General features: G+C 43.7%; 1 protein-coding gene across 1 annotated transcript in view; it reads right to left on the reverse strand.

Annotated features, from left to right (window-relative positions):
* TENM1 (teneurin transmembrane protein 1) overlaps positions 1-22,752 on the reverse strand; it is a 761,614-nt gene that overhangs the window by 20,438 nt on the left and 718,424 nt on the right. Inside the window, exons 26-29 of the mRNA XM_034649058.1 lie at positions 20,128-20,494; positions 17,601-18,111; positions 5,307-5,479; positions 3,912-4,147 (exon numbers count right to left, since the gene is read on the reverse strand). Of these exons, the coding sequence (XP_034504949.1) occupies positions 3,912-4,147; positions 5,307-5,479; positions 17,601-18,111; positions 20,128-20,494 (1,287 nt within the window). The remainder of the gene's footprint in view (positions 1-3,911; positions 4,148-5,306; positions 5,480-17,600; positions 18,112-20,127; positions 20,495-22,752) is intronic.

Consider the following 22,752-nt stretch of genomic DNA (forward strand, 5'->3'; position numbering starts at 1 on the left):
CTGTGTTGCACCTGGGCTTGTTTGCCCTTTCAGAGCTCAGATCACGTATGAACATGTTGCACTGAAAAACCAATCTACCCTGTTCTCAGTTGTCTTTGAGTGGAGAGGAGACCAAAATCAATTGTGAGGGTTTTAGATTAGTCTTTGCTTCATTTTGCTTGTAAACACATAATCATCTTACATGTTTTTATGACTTTGGTTTGAAGTGCAAAGCTTCCTGGATTTTTTTTTCTTTTCATAAAGGAGGCTGCAGAGCAGGGGTTTTTGCTGTAACCTCACATCTCGGCCTGTGAAATCTTGTGAAGAGCTCTGGGATCCAGCGCTGGGATACGTCTCCTAGAACGGCGTTGTTATCCGTGGAGGTGGCAAGGTGCAAGCTGGGTGAAGTTGCTAACCCGGTTTGCTGTGGGTGAATGTCCAATTCTTTTACAACGGCTTCCACTGTGATCTGATCTCTAATTTCTCCATTGTCCAGGGAAATGTATTTATGCCGCAGATCAGATACATGGATTGGATGTAAAACTACTTTGTAAGGAAGATGATTCAAACACACCTCAGGCTGGGGGGAAATGGATTTTTAAAATAAAGGAAATCTCAGGATGTTAGTGTGATTTATTTCACTTAATGGAGCTGGTGCAGGATGGCCCAGAGTTAACAAATCCCTGGCCTGCCCAGGCTGAGCAGGATATCACATTTTTCAGCAGTCTGCCTTGCTCACCTTGAAGGGGACCCTGACTTTGTATGCAAAAACCCCACCAGTCATTGGACAAGAGCAACACCTGTTGCTTTATCTTCAAGAGAAGTCTATCCTTTTCTGCATTTTCTTTGAGCTAGAAGGTCTAGGGTGGATGTGATAGGTAGCTTTTTGGAATGCCCATCATCTTACCCAATGGGCCTTTAAATGAACCTGTCATTTAGTGCCTGAACAATTAGTGTTTTATGACCTGCTGCTCAAGCGCATTTAAAAATCACAATCACACCTTTGTTTAGTTTTTCAAAGAGAAGTCCTATTTCCTATGGTACAGCAGGGGTTTCTGTGTTGTGTGACTATCTGGACCTGGGATTCGGTCTCAAGAGCTCTGGGACCCCCACTTGCCTTTCCTCTGAAATGACTGCTCCACCAGGAGAAATAAATGATTCAGCCCAAGGCCTTGAGGTACTTGAGGGCAACAGAGAGGCTTATTCTTTACATGTGTGCTTACGAATGGGTCACTGTCTATCTGGCCCAGGAAGAGAGAATGTTACATCTCGTGCTACCTGCTTGCCCCTTGAAAAGCTACCAGAAATTGAAGAGGCACCATCTCTGAAATAATAAGCTTAGCAGGGACAGAGCATTTTGCCTTGTCAACACTGGATTCACACTTACGTTAGGGGAGTATATTGTTTCCACTAAATTAGATTTGCCTAATCTGGGGAAACTGAGGCAGCAGTATAAACAAAAATGCATAAGGATGGGGAGAGAAGGTAAGAATTAGCCAGTTAAACAGCTTCCCTTCCCCGGCTTCTTCCACACTTCCCCTGCCTGGAGGCCAGCCAGTTGTCCTGTACCACCCACACTTGCCAGTACATTAGAGTCGATTATTTGTCTCTTTTTGTCAGCATTGAAATGAGGAGTCAGGCCCTGCCAAGGCGGCTCCACTGAGTGGGGCAATGATTTATAGATTAATTATTTTAAGGAACAAGGCAGCACAGCATGATGTAGTGGAAAGAGTGCTGCACTGGGTAAAGACCTGCATTTTAGTGCTGGCTCTGATCCTTAATAGCTGTTTGACTTTGGGCAAATCACTTAACCTCTCTGGGCCTTAGTCTCCTTAGCCATAAATTGGGAATAACGACAATTGACAGTTGTGGTGATCAAATAAAATCCTGGCTACGAAAGCATTTTGTTAACTCTAAGGCACAAGACATAGGTAAAGGATTGCTGTCAGGTTTCTAGGGACATGCATGGTAACACCACTCAGCTTAGAAGGGGCTCCATTCTGTTGCAGGACCTCAGGAAGTGCCCTGGAAGTCACATAGAAGAGAAGGTCCTGAATTTGTTGCCCTTATAAGAGGTTCCACAAATCTGCTCAACTATACCACAGGAAAGGAAATGGGTCAATTATAAATAGAATTAACTAAATAACACTTCTTGCCTTACACTAAAGAGCCCCCAAATGTTTTATGACCAGTAGCTTTTCAACATTAAGAACACTTTGGGATATGAGGTATAAATTATAGTTTAGAATTTCTCCATTATCTGTGCACATGGAGGGGAGAAAACGGTGGGTTATCTTAGAAAGTGGAAAATCCCAAAGTCACATAGTATAGGATGCGTTATCCTAAAGAATGGGAAAAACCAAAGGCACATAGGGTATTATACGGTTCATAATGTTTTATTGAGGCTATAAACTGGGGGAAGCACTAAGAGATCATTTATTTGATACAATTATTCTATGGTGAATCCATGAGGTTGATAAGCCATATATGTAGATGGTTCTTTTCTCTAGGATGGTATTTTCATTTCACAGGTGAAGAAAATAAAGGCAGTTCTTTTCTTTTCTTTCTTTCTTTTTCTTTCTTTTTTTAATTAAGTAGGCTCCACACCTAGCATGGAGCCCAATGCGGGGCTCGAACTCACAACCCTGAGACTGAGACCTGAGCCGAGATAACCGACTGAGCCACCCAGGCGCCCCGATAAAGGCATTTCTTAAGCCAGGTCAACTAACTTCCCCATCTAGGGCTCTACCCAGGTTCTACTTCTCAATTCGGTGGCACATCAGCAGTAAATGTTCTGATAGAGACTGGAGATAGAAGCAAAACATGCAAATTGACTTGTGCATGTAGACAACTTGAGTGGCATTAGGAAGACCACTGAAGTCTGTGTCTATGTGTCACCAACAGAAGTGATTGAAAAAAGAGTACTGTCATGCATTATTTTGTGTCCATATCACGCCATTGGACTTGTTGGGCTGTTTTTGCTGGAACTAGGTGGTTGTCTGGCGTTGTATTTCCACAGCCTAAAGGTTACCACATTTTCACTGTGAGTGAATTTGTACCACGAGTGAAGAAAATGCAAGCATCCCAGGTATCCTGTCATGACACAGGTGCTAAAAGCAGGCCTGGCCTCGATGGGGAGTGTGTTTCCCGGGGGCTGCCAGTTGCTCTGGGGCTGATACTGAATGTTACCATATTTGGAAAGTTGGTCACATCATCCAAACATTGGTTAATGCTTAAGAAGGGACAGGTAGACATGGTGCTGTGGTGGTTGTAGGCTTATGTGTGCTGCAGAAAGGCAGGTTTGACAGAGATCTCCGGTTAACTGTGGTGAATTGTGCCTGGTGAGGACTTGAAACCCCCCAAACCTTTAATTTCCTCTGGGCAGTTCTCTGAGCACCACTAGTCCAATCTCAGTTACCAGTCCTTTACCCCTTTAGCCCTTAGTAATGTATTCACGGCAATGGTACCATTCCCTGAGTTTTCCTTTTAACTTGCCTTTGTCCCAATGTTGCCTTATGTCTCACATCCTTGTGTGTGCACCTGCCTGTTCTTTCCATACGAAGTATAAACTACCCCAAAGCAGGGAGCGGGGTCAAGGTAGTGAACATGATAATCATCTCTCTCACATGCTGTGAGGGATTCTGGAGGGCCCTGACTAAACACATTTCTCCACCCAGACTTTCTTGGTGCCTGAAATTGCTACTATTAGCGCACTTTAGCTGGCTAATGACAAAGAAAGCTCCTATTAGAATGTTCATTTAAGGATACGGAACCATTATCAGCCATTAGCACCCTCTCTTGAATTAGTATATCATATAAGCTAGTCAGTCACCTAGAACAGCTTTGTTGCAATGGGACTTCAGATTAGGGCAGCTCTGCAGTTTTCGAACATAAAACAAAAGTTCTGTATCTTGCATTGGGTCAAGGCTTACCCTCAGTCTTCTTTCAAAAGCTGAGATGTTGCCTTTGTTTTGCTCCTTGCGCTGCCGCCACTCAATGAGGTTTGCGTTGTGCTCTCCGGGCAGGGAGATGTTGCATTTGCCCAGGGTGGGGTTGACTGCCCCAGCCAAGATGTGGGGCTCTGAGCTGAGGCTGATCTCCATCCCGCTGGCAAAGGTCACGCGTAGGGAGCCGTCAGGACTCACCCGATAGGTACTCTGGGTATTTTCTGTAGGCAGAGGAGCAAAGGGGTGAGGGGAAGAAAGGGAAGTGCAGGAAGCAGAGGAGAGACAAGTTTAGATTCCGGAGGCAAGTGTGGGGAAGGATGAGCAGGTGGGTCGCTGTGGACCTAACTGCCTTCTGGGCTAGACGACCACTCTCACAGGCATGTGCACTCTCTGTCCACCTGGGTCTTGTTATTCTCATAGCTGGGCGATCTTGTTTCTTGGATAAAAGATTCCTGTCTGATACTGCAGGCTGGTTTTGGCTCGTCTTTTTCATTTTTAAAGAACTCCCTCACAAAACCCTTCTCTCACCTGGTGGATTGGCCTCCTCAGTTTGACATGCTGGGAGCTGGAAGGGGAAGAGGCTGAAGTGCACCTTGGCATCCTGACTGCCTGGGGACGTGGCCACGGGCTTGGCTGCTGCAGCCCGCAAAATGGGTACACTGACAAAGGTTGCTACCGATCCTGTTAGAGTGAACCTGAACTCTGGGCAGTTCTGTGTCTGGTCCCTCGACCTAACAAAAGTCCTTAAGGACTGGGCACAGAGAAAACAATTGCTCTGTGTCCATATCCCTCTAGCTTCTGAGACATACCTTCCAAATGCAACCTTCTTTTCCTCCCTTTGTCCCTCCCTTCCTTCCTTTCTGTTTTATTCTGATTCTCTCTCTCCCGCCATCCCTCCCTCCTTCCTTCCTTTTTCTTCCATTCTTTTCTCTCTGACTGGAATGAGATTTTAATTCTCTCGTTTCACTGATGTTCTTCCTTGGTGTGTATCTCAATTCATCCTTTTTATTCACCCACGTCAGCATTGATTTAGAATGCTAATCTCAGATGGGGCACAGACTTCATTTCTTTAATATAACCCAATCAGAGGCTAAAAGAGCTTTACAAACAGCTGGGTGCTGGGAAATGACTTGAAGGGAGAGCAGATTTGGCAGGGATTGAACCGCACAGCTCCCACAGAGATGTGGCCCAATGTTGCTATGCGAACTTTGTGAACAGTGTGATTTTATTTGGGTTTTAGCCTCCACAGCTGGAAAATAAGGAGAAGAAGCCATCTTCTCAGCCAGAAGTGAATTCTACTTATTAATGGTGTGCAGAGGTTTGATAGTAGAAGTTAAGAAAGGTGCTTTTATAGTCAGGTGAATTGGGAAGTAGGCTTACCTTGTTTTAAAATATATATGGTACTAGTTGCTGTCAAGTTAGTTGACATGAGGACATTTTCCCGGTTGGAAGTATCTAGTTCCACTTTTGTCAGCTTCTCCAGGTCACTGTGGAAGCTGCTGACCTCTCCAGTGGGAAATGTTGCATTGGTCAGATGTCCCTCGGGGTCATACCTGAGGAATGTAACCAATCCCAACTTTGAAGCCTCTTGGCAGTGATAACAGGCCTTTGCAAATAAAAATCACTTGGCAGCTAATCCAGTTTAACTTTGAGTGATAACAAGTATTATTAACCTTGTTCAATAAGAAGAAAAAGGTCAGAAAGATGATTAATCAAACGAAGGCATTTCTTGCAGCTTCTGAATTCTTGATGACTTCCTTGAGCTGTGCTGTTTTACAGAAAAAATATATCTGGTAATGAATCACCAGGGTGGAAAACTGATTTATGAATCATGTCCTGCTGTGTGTAATGTTGCAGGGAGGCCTCCGTTTGCAATTTGGGTCGATCCCGCTAGATATGAGGGATAATAAAAACCAGCAGAGGGTGCTGTCGGCAAAGGAAAAGGAGGCACAACCGGCCCCCTGACGTCTGGAAGGGCAATAAACTGATTTTGCATTTCGATAGGAAAATTATATTTGCTGCTATTTAAGTTGCCAAATTTGAAATGAATGAATCATTCTTCCAACAAAATGAACAAGCACAGAGGATAATGGAAACATGTTCATTAAAACATTTTGGAGCCCCCTGATCTCAGTGTCAGTTCATTTTTTTAAAAAAATCTTTTTAGAGTATAGTACATAATGCCTTGTAATTTGCCTATATGAGTAAGAGACAAAAAAATAATTACCTGGGATAATAGGCAATAACCTATATCTGGAAATATAGTCTAGTGAGTTTACTTTTTAAAAAAAATCAGAGTGATTAGCAATCTCACTGTCCTCCAAATGAAAACTGCTTCCCTGAAGGCTTTTGATGTGGAGCTGTTCTTTTATTGCCAATAGAACCATGAAAAATAAACACTTCATTAAAAGTAAAGACATGCACTTGGAAACCCATTACTGTTTTCTTTTCAAGTTGCAAATTATAAAATATTTAAGCACTTTTATTTGCTTTTAAAATGTTAAACAATTATATTCTTTTTACCCAAAGTGAGCAGAATACAGCCTGGACACAATGGCGAAGTCTGGCTCTACTCTTTCCTCCCCCGACAATTATGCAAAATGACATAGTGATTTAGTGTTAGTTCACTAGGTTTTAAAGAACTCAGCCTGGATAGTTGCACAAATTTTAAAACCTAGACCAGCCTTTGGTAGGCTTGGGAAAAGGGGCTGGACCTTATTTTATCAGACAGAACTGAACTTGGGGCTATACACAATGCCACCACAAGTTCGGTGCAATGTGTACATGTGCGTGTGCACGCACGCACACGTGCTACCGGTTTACACAGTCATGTATGCAAATGAAAACAATCCAGTAGGTCAGTTGATAACACAGCTATGCCAAGCCTGATTTTTTTTTAAATTTTATTATTATATTATGTTAGTCACCACACAGTACATCCCCGGATTCCGATGCAAAGTTCGATGCTTCATTAGTTGCGTATAACACCCAGTGCACCATGCAATACGTGCCCTCCTTACTACCCATCACCAGTCTATCCCATTCCCCCACCCCCCTCCCCTCTGAAGTCTTCAGTTTGCTCCTCATAGTCCATAGTCTCTCATGTTTCATTCCCCCTTCTGATTACCTCCCCTTTCTTTATCCCTTTCTTCCCCTACTGTTCATTCTAGTTCTTATGTTCCATAGATGAGAGAAACCATATGATAATTGTCTTTCTCTGCTTGACTTATTTCACTTAGCATTATCTCCTCCAGTGCCATCCATGTTGCAGCAAATGTTGAGAATTCGTTCTTTCTGATAGCTGAGTAATATTCCATTGTATATAATGGACCACAGCTTCTTAATCCAGTCATCTGTTGAAGGGCATCTCGGCTCCTTCCATGATTTAGCTATTGTGGACAATCAAGCCTGATTTTTTAATTGGAAGCAGCCTGTGTTTAAGCGGATATTCGTCAAAATGGTTGTTGGTGTGTTGCTACTACGCAGCTCAGGCCTCGTTATCAAGGAAAGGCCGGAGGGCACCGAGTGTGTGCCTGGGCTTAATGGCAGAATCCTGGCCCCTGCTCAACCCCTTTGCCTGTGGCTTGCTCTGGGGCTCTGGCTGCAAAAGGCAGATCCCTGATGAGAAAGGGCCATGGAAGGACTGGACCGCCCAGCACAGCCTCGACTTTGTCTGCCTGGTCTTCCTTCCAGGAGAGGAAAGCAATGTTTACCTTTAATTTTCCCAAGGTACCAAGCTGCTTTTCCCTGTAGGGAAGTGTTTCCAGGCAGCAGATAGAAGGAAGCTGCCTTCTGCAGGCAGTTCCTCTCTATTTCGCATCCATCGACAGCAACTCGGCCTCATTGGATTACCTTTCCTGATTTCTAAGTGGTTTCCTTAAACCTTCGCAAGGTCACTCGTCATTCCTCAGGAAATCTGACCTAAGATGCTAGGCATGCAAGTTCCCAATGGGCTTTCCAGCTTGGGGGCAGTTTCCTTCCTTTTCAGTCACATAGCCTCTTGTTTTCAAGCAAGATTTCATCCAAAGGTGAAGGCAGTGTTGTGTCCACTCCTCAGGGCAAGATGACAAGATCAGACGCCGTTTGAGCTATCCATGAGCAGAGGTACAAGGGCCAAAAATTCTAAAAATTAAATTCTATTAATTTTGCTGGGTAGCTGGAAAGTTATATTGCCTGATTTCCTTTCTGTGGCTGGACATGCATTCTTTTCGAAAGTGTGTATTTGACTTTAACTCTATCATCAACAAAGCACTCTACCTGGAGGGCATAACGCTAAGTGAAATATGTCAGACCATGACAAATAGTGTATGATCTCACTGGTAGGATCTAAAACAAAAAACCCCACATACCAAACTCAGAAAAGATCAGATTTGTGGTTACCAGAGGTGGGTGGTGGGGGGGGTGTGGAAGGAAGGTAGTTAAAAGACACACAGCTCCAGTTATAAGATAAATAAGTACTGGGGAGGTAATGTGCGACATGGGGACTATAGCTAACACTGTGTACTACCGTACATAGGAGAGTTGCTAAGAGAGTAGAGCCTATACTTTCCTATCAGAAGGAAAAAACCATTTCTATTTTGGTATCTATGAAATGATGGGTGTTAACGAAGCTTGTTTTGGTCATCATTTCTCAGTCTTATATATAAGTCAAGTTAATTAGGCTGTACACCTTAAACTTCTACAGCACTATGTGTCAATTATATCTCAATAAAAACAAAGGGAAAAAACCCCCCAAAATATCCCCGAAGCACTTTACCCAACACACTCACAGACCTCAATTCTGCCAGTCAGTCATAGCAATCACATTTGGTGGTATCTTCAGTGTGGTGTCTCTGTCTTTGCAGGGCCCCAGGTCTAAACATATAGGTGCACCTCTCTTTTGTAGAGTCATTGCCAAAGGAAGAGCGACAGGAAGAAGTACTCATCAGTGGATAATTCCCAAGACTTTGGAAAGATTGCTCAAAAGTGGCTAAAAAATAAAGGGAGCCTTTGATTTCCTATGGCTTGCTTGAGTTTTTTCTCTCCATTGCAGAGGAATGCATGTTTCCAGACTAAATGTCAAAGATACAAGTTTAATCAAAACCTCCTATGCTGTTTGTTTCCCTTTGGTGCCTGCATCCTTTGGTGCACAGTACAAGCCAATATGCTGCAACTGATCCCCTCAGGCCACAACATGGTAGCAAGCCCCTCCTTGCCGGGGCGGGAGTAGCACTCGCTTAACCAGGCCTGCAAATTCCGGCTGGTGAACTGTGTGATCGGGCGATGACTACTGCCTTCATAGTCATTAGAAGTGGGTCCAGTTAGAGGAAATTTGTCATCAAATTGTCCCTTCCTGCCCTGATTTTACAGAATTCCACTATGAGGGTCTCACAGGACACCGATCAGTGAAGTACTGAATATAACTATTGTTTTGCTCAGCACCTCAAAAGGCTGTGTGCATTTGTGTGTGCATGTGCGTGTGTGCGTGTGCACAAGTGCACACAGAAATGCCCCATTGGAGCAAAGAAAACATTTATAAAGAAAGTTCAGAATTCATTCTTGTCCTTAAGGAGCATATAGTTTAGTTGGGGTAGGGTGATATTTACACATTATTAAAAATACATATGGTCTGATATTTTCTCATAAGGGATAGTCCGCCCTTTTCCCTTGAGGATAATTTAAGCCAGAGCTAAACCATGCAGAGTAAAAACTGGAAGCTCCCCAACCTTTGCTTTTAAGAAAATATTAATGATTATAGAAGGCAAATTCATTACTTATTTTTTAAAGGGAAACAGACCCTCTTTATCCTTTCATGCCAGAAACCCGACCAACCTAATAAGCATTCTGTAGGAAATACTGGATTCCCCTTCGTCACCAAGAACTTCATTTGGCTTCCTTTGATTCTGCTCCAAGTCTGTAATGCCCTTCTATCTCCACTTGTCCTTTATTCAATAAGTATCAGTCTTGTGCTAGGTATCGGAGATACAGTGCCGAATGAAATGCAAAGTCTAGTGGGGCAGATAGCACATTCACACAAGTCACTCTAATGCCAGAATATTGCCATGTGCTTCCACAAACAAGCCGTCGAAGCTCAGAGGAGGCAGAAGTCATTTCCAGCTGGGCAGGGCAGAAAAGAAGGAAGAGAAGGAGGTGGTATTTGAATTCTGGGAGGTAGGTAGAGCTCAATCCCTGGACAGGTAGAGATGGGGGTGGAGAGGAGGGCATTGCAAAGAGAGGTGATGGCAGGAAGAAAAGCACCCAGGTGGATGGGATGTCCATGAGAAGAACTGGGCTGCTGGGGCTCAAGGTTCCTCTGGGAGGGTAGTGGGCGATAAGGTTGAGAGGCATGCTGCAACCAGAGCACAGGGGACCTGGGGTACTGGGCTCTGGAGGAAAGCAGGGAGGCAGTGGAGAATGGAGAGGCACAGAAGACTTTGCAAGGAGAGAACAGTACGATGAAAGCAGTACTTTGGGGGCAGCAAATCATGGAAGAGGATATGGAGCAGGGGGACCTGTAGGAAAGTTGCAGGTTTCATTTGTGTAAGAAGATGGGGGCTTCTTGCCTTTATTCGATGTATTGTGATTGCCTATCTTTGGGACTTGTCTTCCTTACTAGGCTGTAAACCCATATCCACAGAGGGAGGCACCCATGTCTCATTCATGCCTGTATTCTTGGTGTGTGGCACAGAGTAGATTCTCACTCTGCCTACTTGTTGCGTGAGTGAAATAAGATGATACCAGTGGAAATGGAAGGGATGGGTGGATCCGAGAGCCCACGCACTTAGAGAAGAGACAGAGCCAGCCATGCTGGTATTGGGAGGCCAGGCTCGGCTTCCATACCTGTCCCGTGTGCTGCAGCTAATCTTCCCTACCAGCCCCCAGAAGCTTTTTCTGCCGGTAGCCTCTCTTCCTTCTGTTCACTCCTTCTCTACTGCAGTTGCCCCTAGCATGACAGTTCTGTCTGCCCGTTCTTGATCCTTATCAAGGGCATAAAGCACACACATGGAGAGGTGACTGAGCAGAGGTGTCAAGAGTCTCTGTCTCTGGCGACCTGAAGAACAGTTGACAAGTCTCTGTTCTTGCTTAACTGAAATCCTTTGCCTGCCTGGAGGCAGGGGGCTGGACCACATGGTGCCTTAGTTCCCTCTCTATGCTGATATTCTAGAAAACACTGGAAACATTTTGATGTATTTGGACAGATTCTATAACCAGTTCTTACATGGGACTCATCTTCTATGCCCAGGCAAATATCTCACCCAGAGACATGCCTTGTTTCCTTTGCCCCTCCCTCTACTTCTAACCTTACCAGGGCAGAGGAAGAATCCCTCATTAGCCATCTTCCATAAAACCGAGCATTTATAAAACAGCCTAGAAGGCACGCAGTGCTATTATGAGAGCTTTCCGACTTGTCAGTGGATGGCTTTTTTGGGGGGTGGGGTGGGGTATGTGCTAACAAAGTCCAGAAAGAGAGAATACAGAAGACCGGGGATTAGGAAATCACATCAATGTGCAGTCTCCTTCGGACCTGCGGAACCAGCTGCTCAGCCTGAACCAGCAGCAGCGACGACTCACTGATGCTTTGGCCTCAGCCTGGGACCCTTCCGGATTAGTATAGTGGAAGCCTTCGCCGGGGCAATGCCAGGGGAACGAGCAAGGGCATCCTGGCTACTCTTGCAGCCTCCTGGGCAAAGAAGGCTTGCCTGCTGCGTGAGTTGCTGGGCCCTTCCCTTGTGCCTGCACTGCTGTAGGGTCATTGCAATTAGGAACCTTCCAGCCCCCTAGGGCCAAAACCCTTGCCTCATTTGGTCCGCATTCCTGCCTTGACAGTCACCTCTCTGTCAGCCGTTTCTCTGTGGTCAGCTTTCCCCGTGACATTCAGGACGCTCGAGGGCAGTCAAGCATCAAGTACTAATACTTGGGGTGTGCAATTTTGATCCTGGTCCAAGTCACACGGAATTATGAAAATCAATGAACTATTTAAACAACATCACATTACACAATACAAGCCCACATACTAACACCGCACAAGAAGCATTTTAAAATCCCATTGGGACGATCCCCTTTTCAGGGTCATCTGTGTCATCTCTCCTCTCCATCGCCACAGATCATCAAAAGCTGGGTGGATTACTGGCTTAGCTACCTGTACTCGGCCGTTCTCCACCCTGCCAAATTTTGCTTCTGTTTCTGTTTCTCTATATCTCAATTCAGAACGGAATTTCTATTTCCACCTTGGCAAACAGTTTGTCTCTTTTGGCCACAGAAGGCAGCCTCCTCACCTCAGAGAACTGCAGGGTTCTGACCCGGACTAGAATAGTAGGCCCCGTTTTGTGTTCCCCAGCTTCAGAAGGACAAAGAAAAACTCGAAGGAGTGTTTAGAACTGGCTAACGCATTGGAGGAGAAAAGGGAAAGAAGTCCGACTTTGTATAGAAGAGGACCGTAAGCAAGATTAGTTACATCATGTAGGTTGAGAAGAGGACCGTAAGCAAGATTAGTTACATCATGTAGGTTGGGAAATTGCTCATTCCTTTCCCTGCAGGTAAGAAGGGACAGGGGCAGTGTCTCGGGGGACTGCTGCTCGGCACCAGCATGGAGTGCTTCAGGAGGAAGGGGGACTTCCTTTCCACAGATGCTTTTTGGTCAGGAGGTGAAGTTTCAGCATAATCCTGGCTGGAGTTAAGGGGGAGAAGGAAGAAATGGCTGTTTAGTCTCCCTTTCTATCCCTTTTCCTGCTACTGGAGGGGAAAATCTTGCTTCCCAGATTTCCCACGGTCACTCCTGCAATCTCACATTCTCCTCTTTTTTCTGGAAGGCAGTGGGAGTAGTAGTGGAAAGAACACCCAATTAGACGCTCAAAGACCTGACTCGAGTCCCAGGCAGCTAGCAATGAGAACAGGCAAGTAATATCCCCATCTGGGCCTCAGTTTCCTCACTTGTAAAGTAACTTCTAATGTCTCTTTGTGGCTGTCTCTATTGGATCATTTTCATTGGTATACAAATATACTGTTTTTTCTGTCATTAAAAAAAAAACCTCCTTCTGTTTACTCCATTCCCCCTGCCCCAGCTCGAATTTCTCGGCCCCTCTTTACAGCAAACCTCCTCAGAAGAGTTCTTTTCTTCTTACATTCACCACACAATTTCTTACAACCATGTCAACGTAATCATTTACCCCTGAAATCAAATCCCCCAAAAAGTTACCACGGATCCATAAATGATGTCAATAGTTTTGACCCACAGTTTGGTTAAATAACTGGTATTCCGTTTGAAGCTTTTCCCAACAAAGCTGAAGAACTTTTTTTTTTTTTAGTTTTTAATAATTTCATCTCATTTTTCATCATAATAGGTGTAGTCTTTAATCCCCATCCATTATTTCCCCCATCCCCCCACCTCCCTCTGGTAACCATCAGTGTGTTCTCTATAGTTAAGAGTCTGTTTCTTGGTTTGTCTCTCTCTTTTTTTCCCCCCTTTGCTCATTTGTTTTGTTTCTTAAGTTCCACATATGAACGAGAGCCTATGCTATTTGTCTTTCTCTAATTGACTTATTTTGCTTAGCATTATACTCTCTAACTCCATACATATTGTTGCAAATGGCACGATTTCATTCTTTTTTGATGGCCGAGTAATATTCTATTGTGTGTGTGTGTGTGTGTGTGTATGTGTGTACCTTCTTTATCCATTCATTCATTAATGGATACTTGATATTTGGGCTGTTTCCATATCTTGGCTATTGTAAACAATGCTGCTATATCCCTTTGAATTAGTGTTTTTGTATTCTTTGGGTAAATACTCAGTAGTGTGATTCCTGGATCATAGGGTAGTTCTATTTTTAATTTTTGGAGGAACTTCCATACTGTTTTCCACAGTGGTTGCACTCCTAAGAATTCTTTACTCACTGTCTCCAATCTCACTCCTCTCAGTCACTTTCTTTTTATTATTATTATTTTTTTAAAGTTTCTTTTTTTTGAAGTTTCTTTTTTTTAAAGATTTTATTTATTTTTTGACAGAGAGACAGAGAGAGATTGAGAGAAAGCAGAAGCAGGGGGAGTGGGAGAGGGAGAAGCAGGCTTCCTGCAGAGCAGGGAGTCCAATGTGGGGCTCAATCTAGGACCCTGGGATCATGACCTGAGCTGAAGGCAGATGCTTAACAGACTGAGCTACCCAGGCGCCCTTTATTAATATTATTGAGATATAATTCATATACCATAAAACTCACCATTTCAAAGTATACAATTCAGTGGCTTTCAGTGCATTCCCCACTTGTGCAGTCATTGCTACCACTTCTAGAACATTCCATCACCCCCCAAATAAATACTATCCTCAATAGCAGCCAATCTCTATTCCCTCTCAGCCCCAGGCAACCACCCATCTACTTTCTGCCTTTATGAATTTGCCTTTTGTGGACATTTCATATAAATGGAACTATATAATACTTGCTCTTTATGACTGGCTTCTTTCACTTAGCATAATGTATTTGGGGTTCATCCATGTTGTAGCATGTGTCAGAACTTCATTCCTTTTTTATGGATGAGTAATATTCCATGGTATGGAAATACCCCATTTTGTTTGCCTATTCATGTCCCAATGGACATTGGTTCTTCACACTTCTTGGCTATTATGAACAATACTGCTATGAACATGTGTATACGCGTTCTCTCTGAAACCACCTCTGCTCAGGCTTTTGTCCGCCATGGTGCCACAGCACCTGCTCTTCTCAAGGTAAACAATGATGTCCACAGTGCTAGACCGAATGGTCAATTCTCAGTCCTTGTCTTACTTCACTTATCTGGAATATCTGACACAGCTGATCACTCCTTCCTGTTTTACTTGGTTCCTAGAACATCCTACTTTCCTGCTTTTCCTCCTACTTCATTGGCCTGTCCTTCTTGGTCTCTTGCTGGTTTTCACTTGGAAGTCTAACTAAACTGATCATATCCAGAACTGAACTCCCGATCTCCCACCCAGTATAATGCACTCCTCGTGCAGTCTTCCTTGTGTTGATAGAGAGTCTATCATCCAGTTGCTCAGGCGAAAACCTCTGGAGTTATCACTAACCCTCCTTCTCTTCACTCCATATCCAAACTATCGGTAAGTCCTGATAGATCGACTGTCAAAATATACTTAGAATTTTATGACTTATCACTGCCCCCACTCCCTGGTCTAAGTCACCACCTTCTGTCTGGAGTACTGCAAACCTCTCCCCTTTCCACCACTGGGCTCCCCTGTTTCCACCATCCAATCTGATGTCTTCAATACATACTAATTTAAAAAAAATGTAAGTCAGATTCTGTCATTCCTTTACTTAAAACTCTCCAGTGGTTTCACATCTTACTTCAGAGTAAAAGTCAAAGTCTTTACAGAGGACTACAAGGCCCTACATGATGTAGCCCTGGCCACTTCACTGATTTAACTCCCACTATTCTTACTCCATTCCAGCCACGGTGGCTGCCTTAGTATTCCTCGAACACGTCAGGTTGGCTCCTGCTGCAGGGCCTTTGCACTTGCTGTTCACTCTGTCTAGAATATTCTCTCTTCCCTTCCCATAGACATCCATATGGCTTACTCCTTCACGTCCTACCAGGTATTTACTCAAATGTCACCATGGTAATAAGGCCTTCTCCAACCATGCACCCAAAAGAAAAACCCCTTCTGCCTCACACTCTTGATCTCCCTTACCCTGCTTTATTTTCCCCCAGAACTTATCACCATCTGAAGTTCTGTACATTTTACTTGTCTCCCTCCAGTATAATGTAAGGTAGAGATTTAAAAAAAATTTTTTTAAATTTTAAGTAGGCTCCACACCCAACATGGGGCTTGAAGTCATGACCCCGAGATCAAGAGTCTTATGCTTTACCGACTGAGCCGGCCAGGTGCCCCGAAGGTAGGAATTTTTATCTGTTTTGTTCACAGCTGTACTGCCTGGCACAGAGTAGGTGCTCAGTAAACATTTGTTGAATAAATAAATGAACTAATGAGTTTTTGCTTTTTTCCCCTCTAGCTTTATTGAAGTATAGTTGACAAATAAATTGTATATATGTAAAGTGTACAGTGTAATGAATTGATGACTGAATGAACGTACGGCTGAACTGGCTATTTTGAAAACTTGTTAATACTTCAGCCATTTCTTGTTGCTTAACTGAAGTCAACCATTAGCTTTCAAAATAGTTGTCTAATTTCAGCTGTGGTGTGATCTTGCATGAATTTTTGGAAAAGATATTCTCATTAGAAACTTCATCTTTCTTCAGGGTGGTATATTTAAAAATTGGGGCTCTTGAATCAGATTGTTGGGAGTTTGAAACCTGGACATCTGTGTGAATCAGGACAAGTTAACCATTCTGTGCCTCAGTTTCCTCATCCATAAAATGGCATACCAGGAGCATCTATCCCATGTTGTTATTTTGGGGATCTAATAAAATAAGGTATGTAAATCACTCAGCCTGCTACTTGGCATAAAGTAAAGCTTCAGTGAAAAGTGGCTTTTATTACTCTTATTAAGATGTAGGAGAATTTTTTCAAACAATAGAGTAAGACTTGCAACAGAAACAACTGAATACATATTTCTAAGTGAAACTAAAATAGCTGTCCAGCTTTTTTGTATAAGTGGCATTTCTTTGGGAAACGATCCAAAATGTGAAGGCCAATTATTTTGTCCCTTTCCCCAGGAGGCTTTCATGGGATTGGACATGTCCTCTTCATATTCTCTGCATCCTCACAAAGTAGTCACCCCCACAGAATAGAACCCCTCATATTAACATTTCCACTCGTCACACGTTTCAACTTCAATGCCATTTCAGACTCTGGGTACAGATTCCATAGATTATCTTCACTCAGTACGTTGCTTCAAAATTCAGCAATTCCCTTTTGTGGAAAAGATGCTTGCCAAGTGTTGGCAGACTAGCTTTCTAAATGAGTTGACCTGCAAACAAGGCTGTCCCTGCTTGGAAGGGCAAGGACAATGGTCTCTTTCTGTGTCATGACACTTCCTAGTAGCTTGCTGTCAGACACACCCTGTGCTAATTCCCAGTGAAACGAAGTCATTACAGATCCAGTCCGTGAATGCCAGCCTGTGCCAGGTTCTCTGACTTGGGCAGGGGAACCGAGGAAGCCCAAGCCTGTGCACGAGCGTCTGGCTCCACATCTCACCAAAGCAGCCAATGGCATGCGGCCTCTCCCATTTGCACTTGCTTGCCAGGGTCCACTTCTTATATTCTAACATCTATTACCTCCCACAGCAACTTATACTGAGTTGGGCTGGGCTGGGCACACATTCATTTGTTCATTCATTAAACCCCACAGGAATCAATAAATACTACTTAAACCACACTGCTTCTTTGTTGCTTTAGAACTATTTTCTTAGTTTTGTTATTTAAATGAAATTTTACCTTGTTTTCCCAGCTATGCTGTAAATTTCTCGAGTACTCAGGCTTCTAGCTCATTCCTGTCTCCCGCAGTGCCACACCTGATTCTTCATTCAGTCTATGTTTTTATTATTATGCTCTGCAAAACTACTCTGGAGAAATGGGTTTGAACCCTAGGAGTTAGGTAAAACTTTCTCCTTAACTTTTTATTTTTTTATTGTGGTTCTTAGGAGAAAATAGCATGCAACACCCAGCAATTACTAAGCCATTTTCCCACTATAATACAATTTCAAAAAAAAAAAAAAAGCCTGACAAAACCTATGTTGAGAATAAGAAACTTACTCGTAAACAGTTGTCCATCCATTTTCGTTACTTTTGGTAGCCAAAAGCCCCGTGTTTCCCGGATAGGTCATCAAGGCCAGATTATAGCCTTGGGCTGACACTCTTTTCAGGACTCCATTGCTGCTTATGGTCAGCCAGTACACCTGCCCGCCAGGCACCACAAGCCAAAGGGGCATCCCGCCTGCATCACGGCGAATGTGCACAGAGTTGCCATTGCTGCTGGTAACCGCACCTAAGTCACCTTCGGCATTGTAGGTGAAATTATATACATAGTCTCTTGTTATCAAGTTCAAAGTGTGCAGGTGGGTTCCATTGACAGTGAACTGGTAGAGCTCCTGGTCAGCAGGTGAAGCAATCTCATAAAGGTTCATGTCATTCAGGTGGGCTTGGTTCCTGCTAATGGTACGAATTCGAACATTCCCAAGGTCTGCAACATATAGAGTACCATCAGGTGACACTGCTAAGGAGGAAGGGGCTTTCATCTTTGCATCTTTGGCATAGCCACCATCACCTGTGAGAGAAAGACCAAGATTTTAATCATTTCATCACAAGCATTTATAAGAACATAACCATATACAGAAATCACTGTGCATCACTGGGTGTTATATGCAAGTAATGAATCATGGAACTTTACATCAAAAACTACGGATGTACTGTATGGTGACTAACATAATACAATAAAAAATATTATTTAAAAAATCACTGTGCATCAAGAATTATTTTCGGAGTGCCTGGCTGGCTCGGTCGGTGGAGCACGTGACTCTTGATCTTAGGTTGTGGGTTCGAGCCCCACATTCGTAGCCCCACTATGTGGGTTCGAGCCCCACATAGAGATTACTTAAAAATAAAACCTTTAAAAGAAAAGAATCATTTGAAAGGGAACAATCAGTGAATGATTATTCTCCGCATGCCCCTCCCTTGACAAATTTGAAACTTATTCAGAATTCTTGAGTCAGTACCAGTGAAGAGGCAGAGTGAGATGCAACTATCTCAGTTAACACCAGTTTTGTGAAATCATCAATCCTGCTGCTCAGGATCTACTTTTCACAAGATACAAAAATAGCAAATAATGGAAGCCACACAAAATGCGGCTGGAAATCCATGAGATTTATGCCTGTCAGTGCTTGTGAATCTACCTTCCTCAGGACTTTCCAATTCTTTACTGTGCCTACAGGATCTTTCTTTGGCTAATTTCCATTGTCACATTGTCAAAGTACACTAAGTCTGTAAGTGCAACAATGATTCAGAACATCAAATTTGATAACTGGAATAAACATTAGATTTGCCTTGAATGAAAGATATAAATTAGCAAAATAAGTATAAAACTAATTGTCCAGGAAAACATTGGAAATATTGATCAAAAGTCGTATCGACCAAGTTGCTCATTCTTGATTCCTCTGGCCCAAGAAAAGGCAAAGGTTAAGAGAATCATTTGGTCCCAGATGAGCAGTTTAACAGGACTGCAGGTAGCATGGAGGGATTTCCACATCCCAGCAATAAATGTATTTATTGACATTTAGAGGAGTGTTTGCTATTTGGAATATCTACTCCATGTTTTGGGGAAAGGTAAATAAATAAATAAACTAATTTATTTATTTCAGTTGGAAGTAAAGGGCACGATTGGCTAGGAAGAAAATTTTGGACATTATTGATTTATTTTTAAAGATTTTACTTATGTATTTGTCAGAGAGAGAGAGAACACAAGCAGGGGGAATGGCAGGCAGAGGGAGAAGCAGGCTGAGCAAGGAGCTGATGCGGGATTTGATCCCAGGACCCTGAGATCATGACCTGAGTCAAAGGCAGACTCTTAACTGACTGAGCCACCCAGGCATCCCTGGACATTTTTAAAACAGTCTAAGTAGTAGAGTGATGTCCTGAGAACCCTCCACTGTGGGAATTTATTTTGCCTGTGTTATCTTCAAAGCAGTCTGCTCTAGTTTCTTTGTGTTTCAGATTTTTTTTTTCAAGTAGGCTACACACTGGGTGTGAACTCACGACCCTGAGATCAAGACCTGAGCTGAGATCAAGAGTTGGGCACTTAACAGACTGAGCCACCCAGACACCGCTCTTTGGGTTTCAAATAGCAAACACTATTAATTTGGAAACCAGTCGCTTAGGGGAAGTAATTTTTTCCTTAGCTAAAACCTGCAGTAAATGCAGGTTTTACCGTGTTTCCTTTTCTCCAAAGTACAAATGGTGTCATGATCTTACATTCATATAGTGATTTTAACTTAAGAGTATCGAACTTTTGTTATAGTAGCTTATCCCCAGTACAGCAAGGTGATATAACTAGGTAAGTGACATCTCTGACAGATGAGGTAAGCTAGTGACCCTTTCTCAGGGTCACTTGGTCAGTTGGTTGCAGAGCAATGACCAGATACTAGGCTATGTGGCCCCAACCCATCGCTTTCTCCACTCACTCACACTCATATTCACAAATAACACTTTGGTTTTCCTTTTGGCCTTTCTGATGTGCGTTTTTCTTTTACAGAGAGAGGGAGCTGGTGAATTGCTAAAAAGGTCATACCTGAAAAACAGTCACAGTTGGGATCAATTTTGCAGTCACAGTCAGTAGGGGCACCGGCTATGATGGAGATTTCTCCGTTGGTGGTGACTTGCTGAATGCGGTTTACTTTCCTCTCGTCTGTTTCAGCTATGAAGAGCAGCCCGCTGTGGGAGACGCTGATGGCCCTGGCTGACTCCAGAGTGGAGTGAATTGCCACCTTGCTGACCAAGAAATGATCGATGCCTGGCACCTGGCAGTGAATGGGGCGCCCTGCAATGATCCGCACGCGCCTGTTCTCAGAAATTTGCAGCACAATGTTGTTATCCAAGATATACAATGAATTGTCCATGGGATTGACTGCAAGGTCTGTTGGCCACTCTAATCGCACCTGCAAAAAGAGCAGAACACACACCATTAGGTTACAATATCTTTCCAGGGGCAGTTTTACCTTGAAAGAAAAATCAGCTTATTGGTTCTCCCGTCTCATGAATTTCAGTAACGTTGGTGTTGTCTGGCAAAGTTGGGGGAGGATGGTTGATCAAATGTTTCGGGAAACGTATTTATCGTTTATACCATTTCCAACATAATGAAAATTCATTTTCAATAATTCCAGAAGGATCTCTTAGAGCAGTGTTTTTCAGAGTGTGGTCTCCAGACCAGTAGCAACAGCATCATCAGGGAACTTGTTAGAAATGCAAATTCTCAGACCCCAACCTAGACCTACTGAATCAGAAACTCTGGGGGTGGGACGCAGTTATCTGTGTTTTAATAAGCCTTCCAGCATCTTCTGATGCACACTTAAGTTTGAGGACCGATGCTCTAGGGCTTCTGCGTCACTAAGACATACAGATCTCTCTCACTGTCCTGTAGATATACGGAAGAGCAAAGTCAGAGAGGCTTCTGGAAAACACAGTGCCAGAGAAACTCGATTTTACTGTAACAGGAACCTTTGGGGACAGGACCTTCCATTAGCACAGACCTAGCATCCATCTCGTGGAACACTCAGGCACTGTTTATCAGCCGGTGACGTGGAATCCTAAGTCGCAATGCACGGCCACCTAGCTTGACCTGGCTCACTCCACATCTCCCTTTTCTTGCAATCGGGTTGATTTGTTCTTTCATTGCATATTTGCTGAGTACCTTCTTTGGGCTAAGCCTTGTGCTAGGCTTTGGGGATTCAAAAGAATGCTATGACACAGCCTCTGCCCTCAAATGATTCATGGTCTGGTGGAGCCCTTGGAAGGGCCATTAGGCAATTATTCCCCATGTTATGAGAAAGCAGCAGCAGAGAGGGCATAAGAGCACTTCACCCACATGAAAAATCAGGGGCCACATTAAAAAACAGGGTATTCTCAGAAAAGGTACTACCTGAAATGACCAGGAGGAGAGAAATGGGGTGAAAACGGGAGGACTGGGTGGGAGCAGCATTGAAAGCAATCCCAGGGAGAGGGAGCAGCATGGGTAAAGGTCCAGAGTTTAAAGACAGTGTGGCCCATCCAGGTTACTATAAACAATTCAGTAAGGCTAATATATGCTGAGTGTATGGAAGTAGTAAGCAATGAGAAGCAGGAGGTAATCAGTGGCTATGTATTATGGATTGAATTGTGTCCCCGCCTAAATTCATGCAACCCGACTGTGACTGCATTTGGCAACAGAGCCTCTAAAGAGGTAATTAAAATTAAAAGAGATCATGAGGGTGGGGCTCTAATACAGCAGGACTGATGTCCTTATAAGAAGAGGAAGAGACGCCAAAGAGACACCAGGAGTGTGAATGCATAGAGAAAAAGCCCGCATGAGGACACGGTAAGAGGACGGCCATCTGCAAGCCAAGGAAAGAGGCCTCAAGAGAAACCAAGCTGCCAACACCTTCATCTCGAGCTTATAGTCTCCAGAACTGGGGAAAATAAATTTCTCTTGTTAAAGACATCCAGTCTATGGTATTTTTTAAAAAAGATTTATTTATTTATTTTACAGAGAGAGAGAGCAGGAGTGGGAAGGGCAGAGGGAGAGGGAGAGAGAATCTCAAGCTGACTCCATGCTGAGTTTGGGAGCCTGATGCAGGGCCCGATCCCATGACTCTGAGATCACAACCTGAGCAGAAACCAAGAGTCAGACACTCAACTGACTGTGCCACCCAGGCGCCCCTATGGTATTTTGTTACAGAAGTCCTAGCCCACTAATACACCAGGTAATGGAGGGATGTGCATGTGCAACTTTATTCTGATGGCTGTGAGAAACCACTAAAGCGCTTTAAGTAGGAGTGTGACGTATCTGGGTTCTAGAGGAATCACACTGGCTGCTGCTGATATGATAATAGAAAAGGAGGCAGGAGAAGAGGCAGGCCAGCAAGTTAGGAGGCTCATTCAGTGGTCCAAGTGGGGGATGCTAGTGCCTGAATCAGGGTGGTAGCAGTGGGGATGGAGAGAAGAAGATGGATTTAAGACTTGTTAAGGGCAGTTAGAAGCAAAAGGACTGGTGTGTGTGTGTGTGTGTGTGTGTGTGTGTGTGTGTGTGTGTGTGTGTTGTATCTTGGGTCAGATGCTGTGCTAGGCGCTTGGGACATACAGGCCAACCAAACACAGCTCCACTCTAGTTCCTTCCTGGACACAGCAGTCAGTCCAGCATCTGCCTTGACATCTCCTCAAT

The sequence above is a fragment of the Ailuropoda melanoleuca genome, chromosome X (assembly GCF_002007445.2).
Source record: "Ailuropoda melanoleuca isolate Jingjing chromosome X, ASM200744v2, whole genome shotgun sequence".
Classification (NCBI taxonomy): Eukaryota; Metazoa; Chordata; class Mammalia; order Carnivora; family Ursidae; genus Ailuropoda; species Ailuropoda melanoleuca.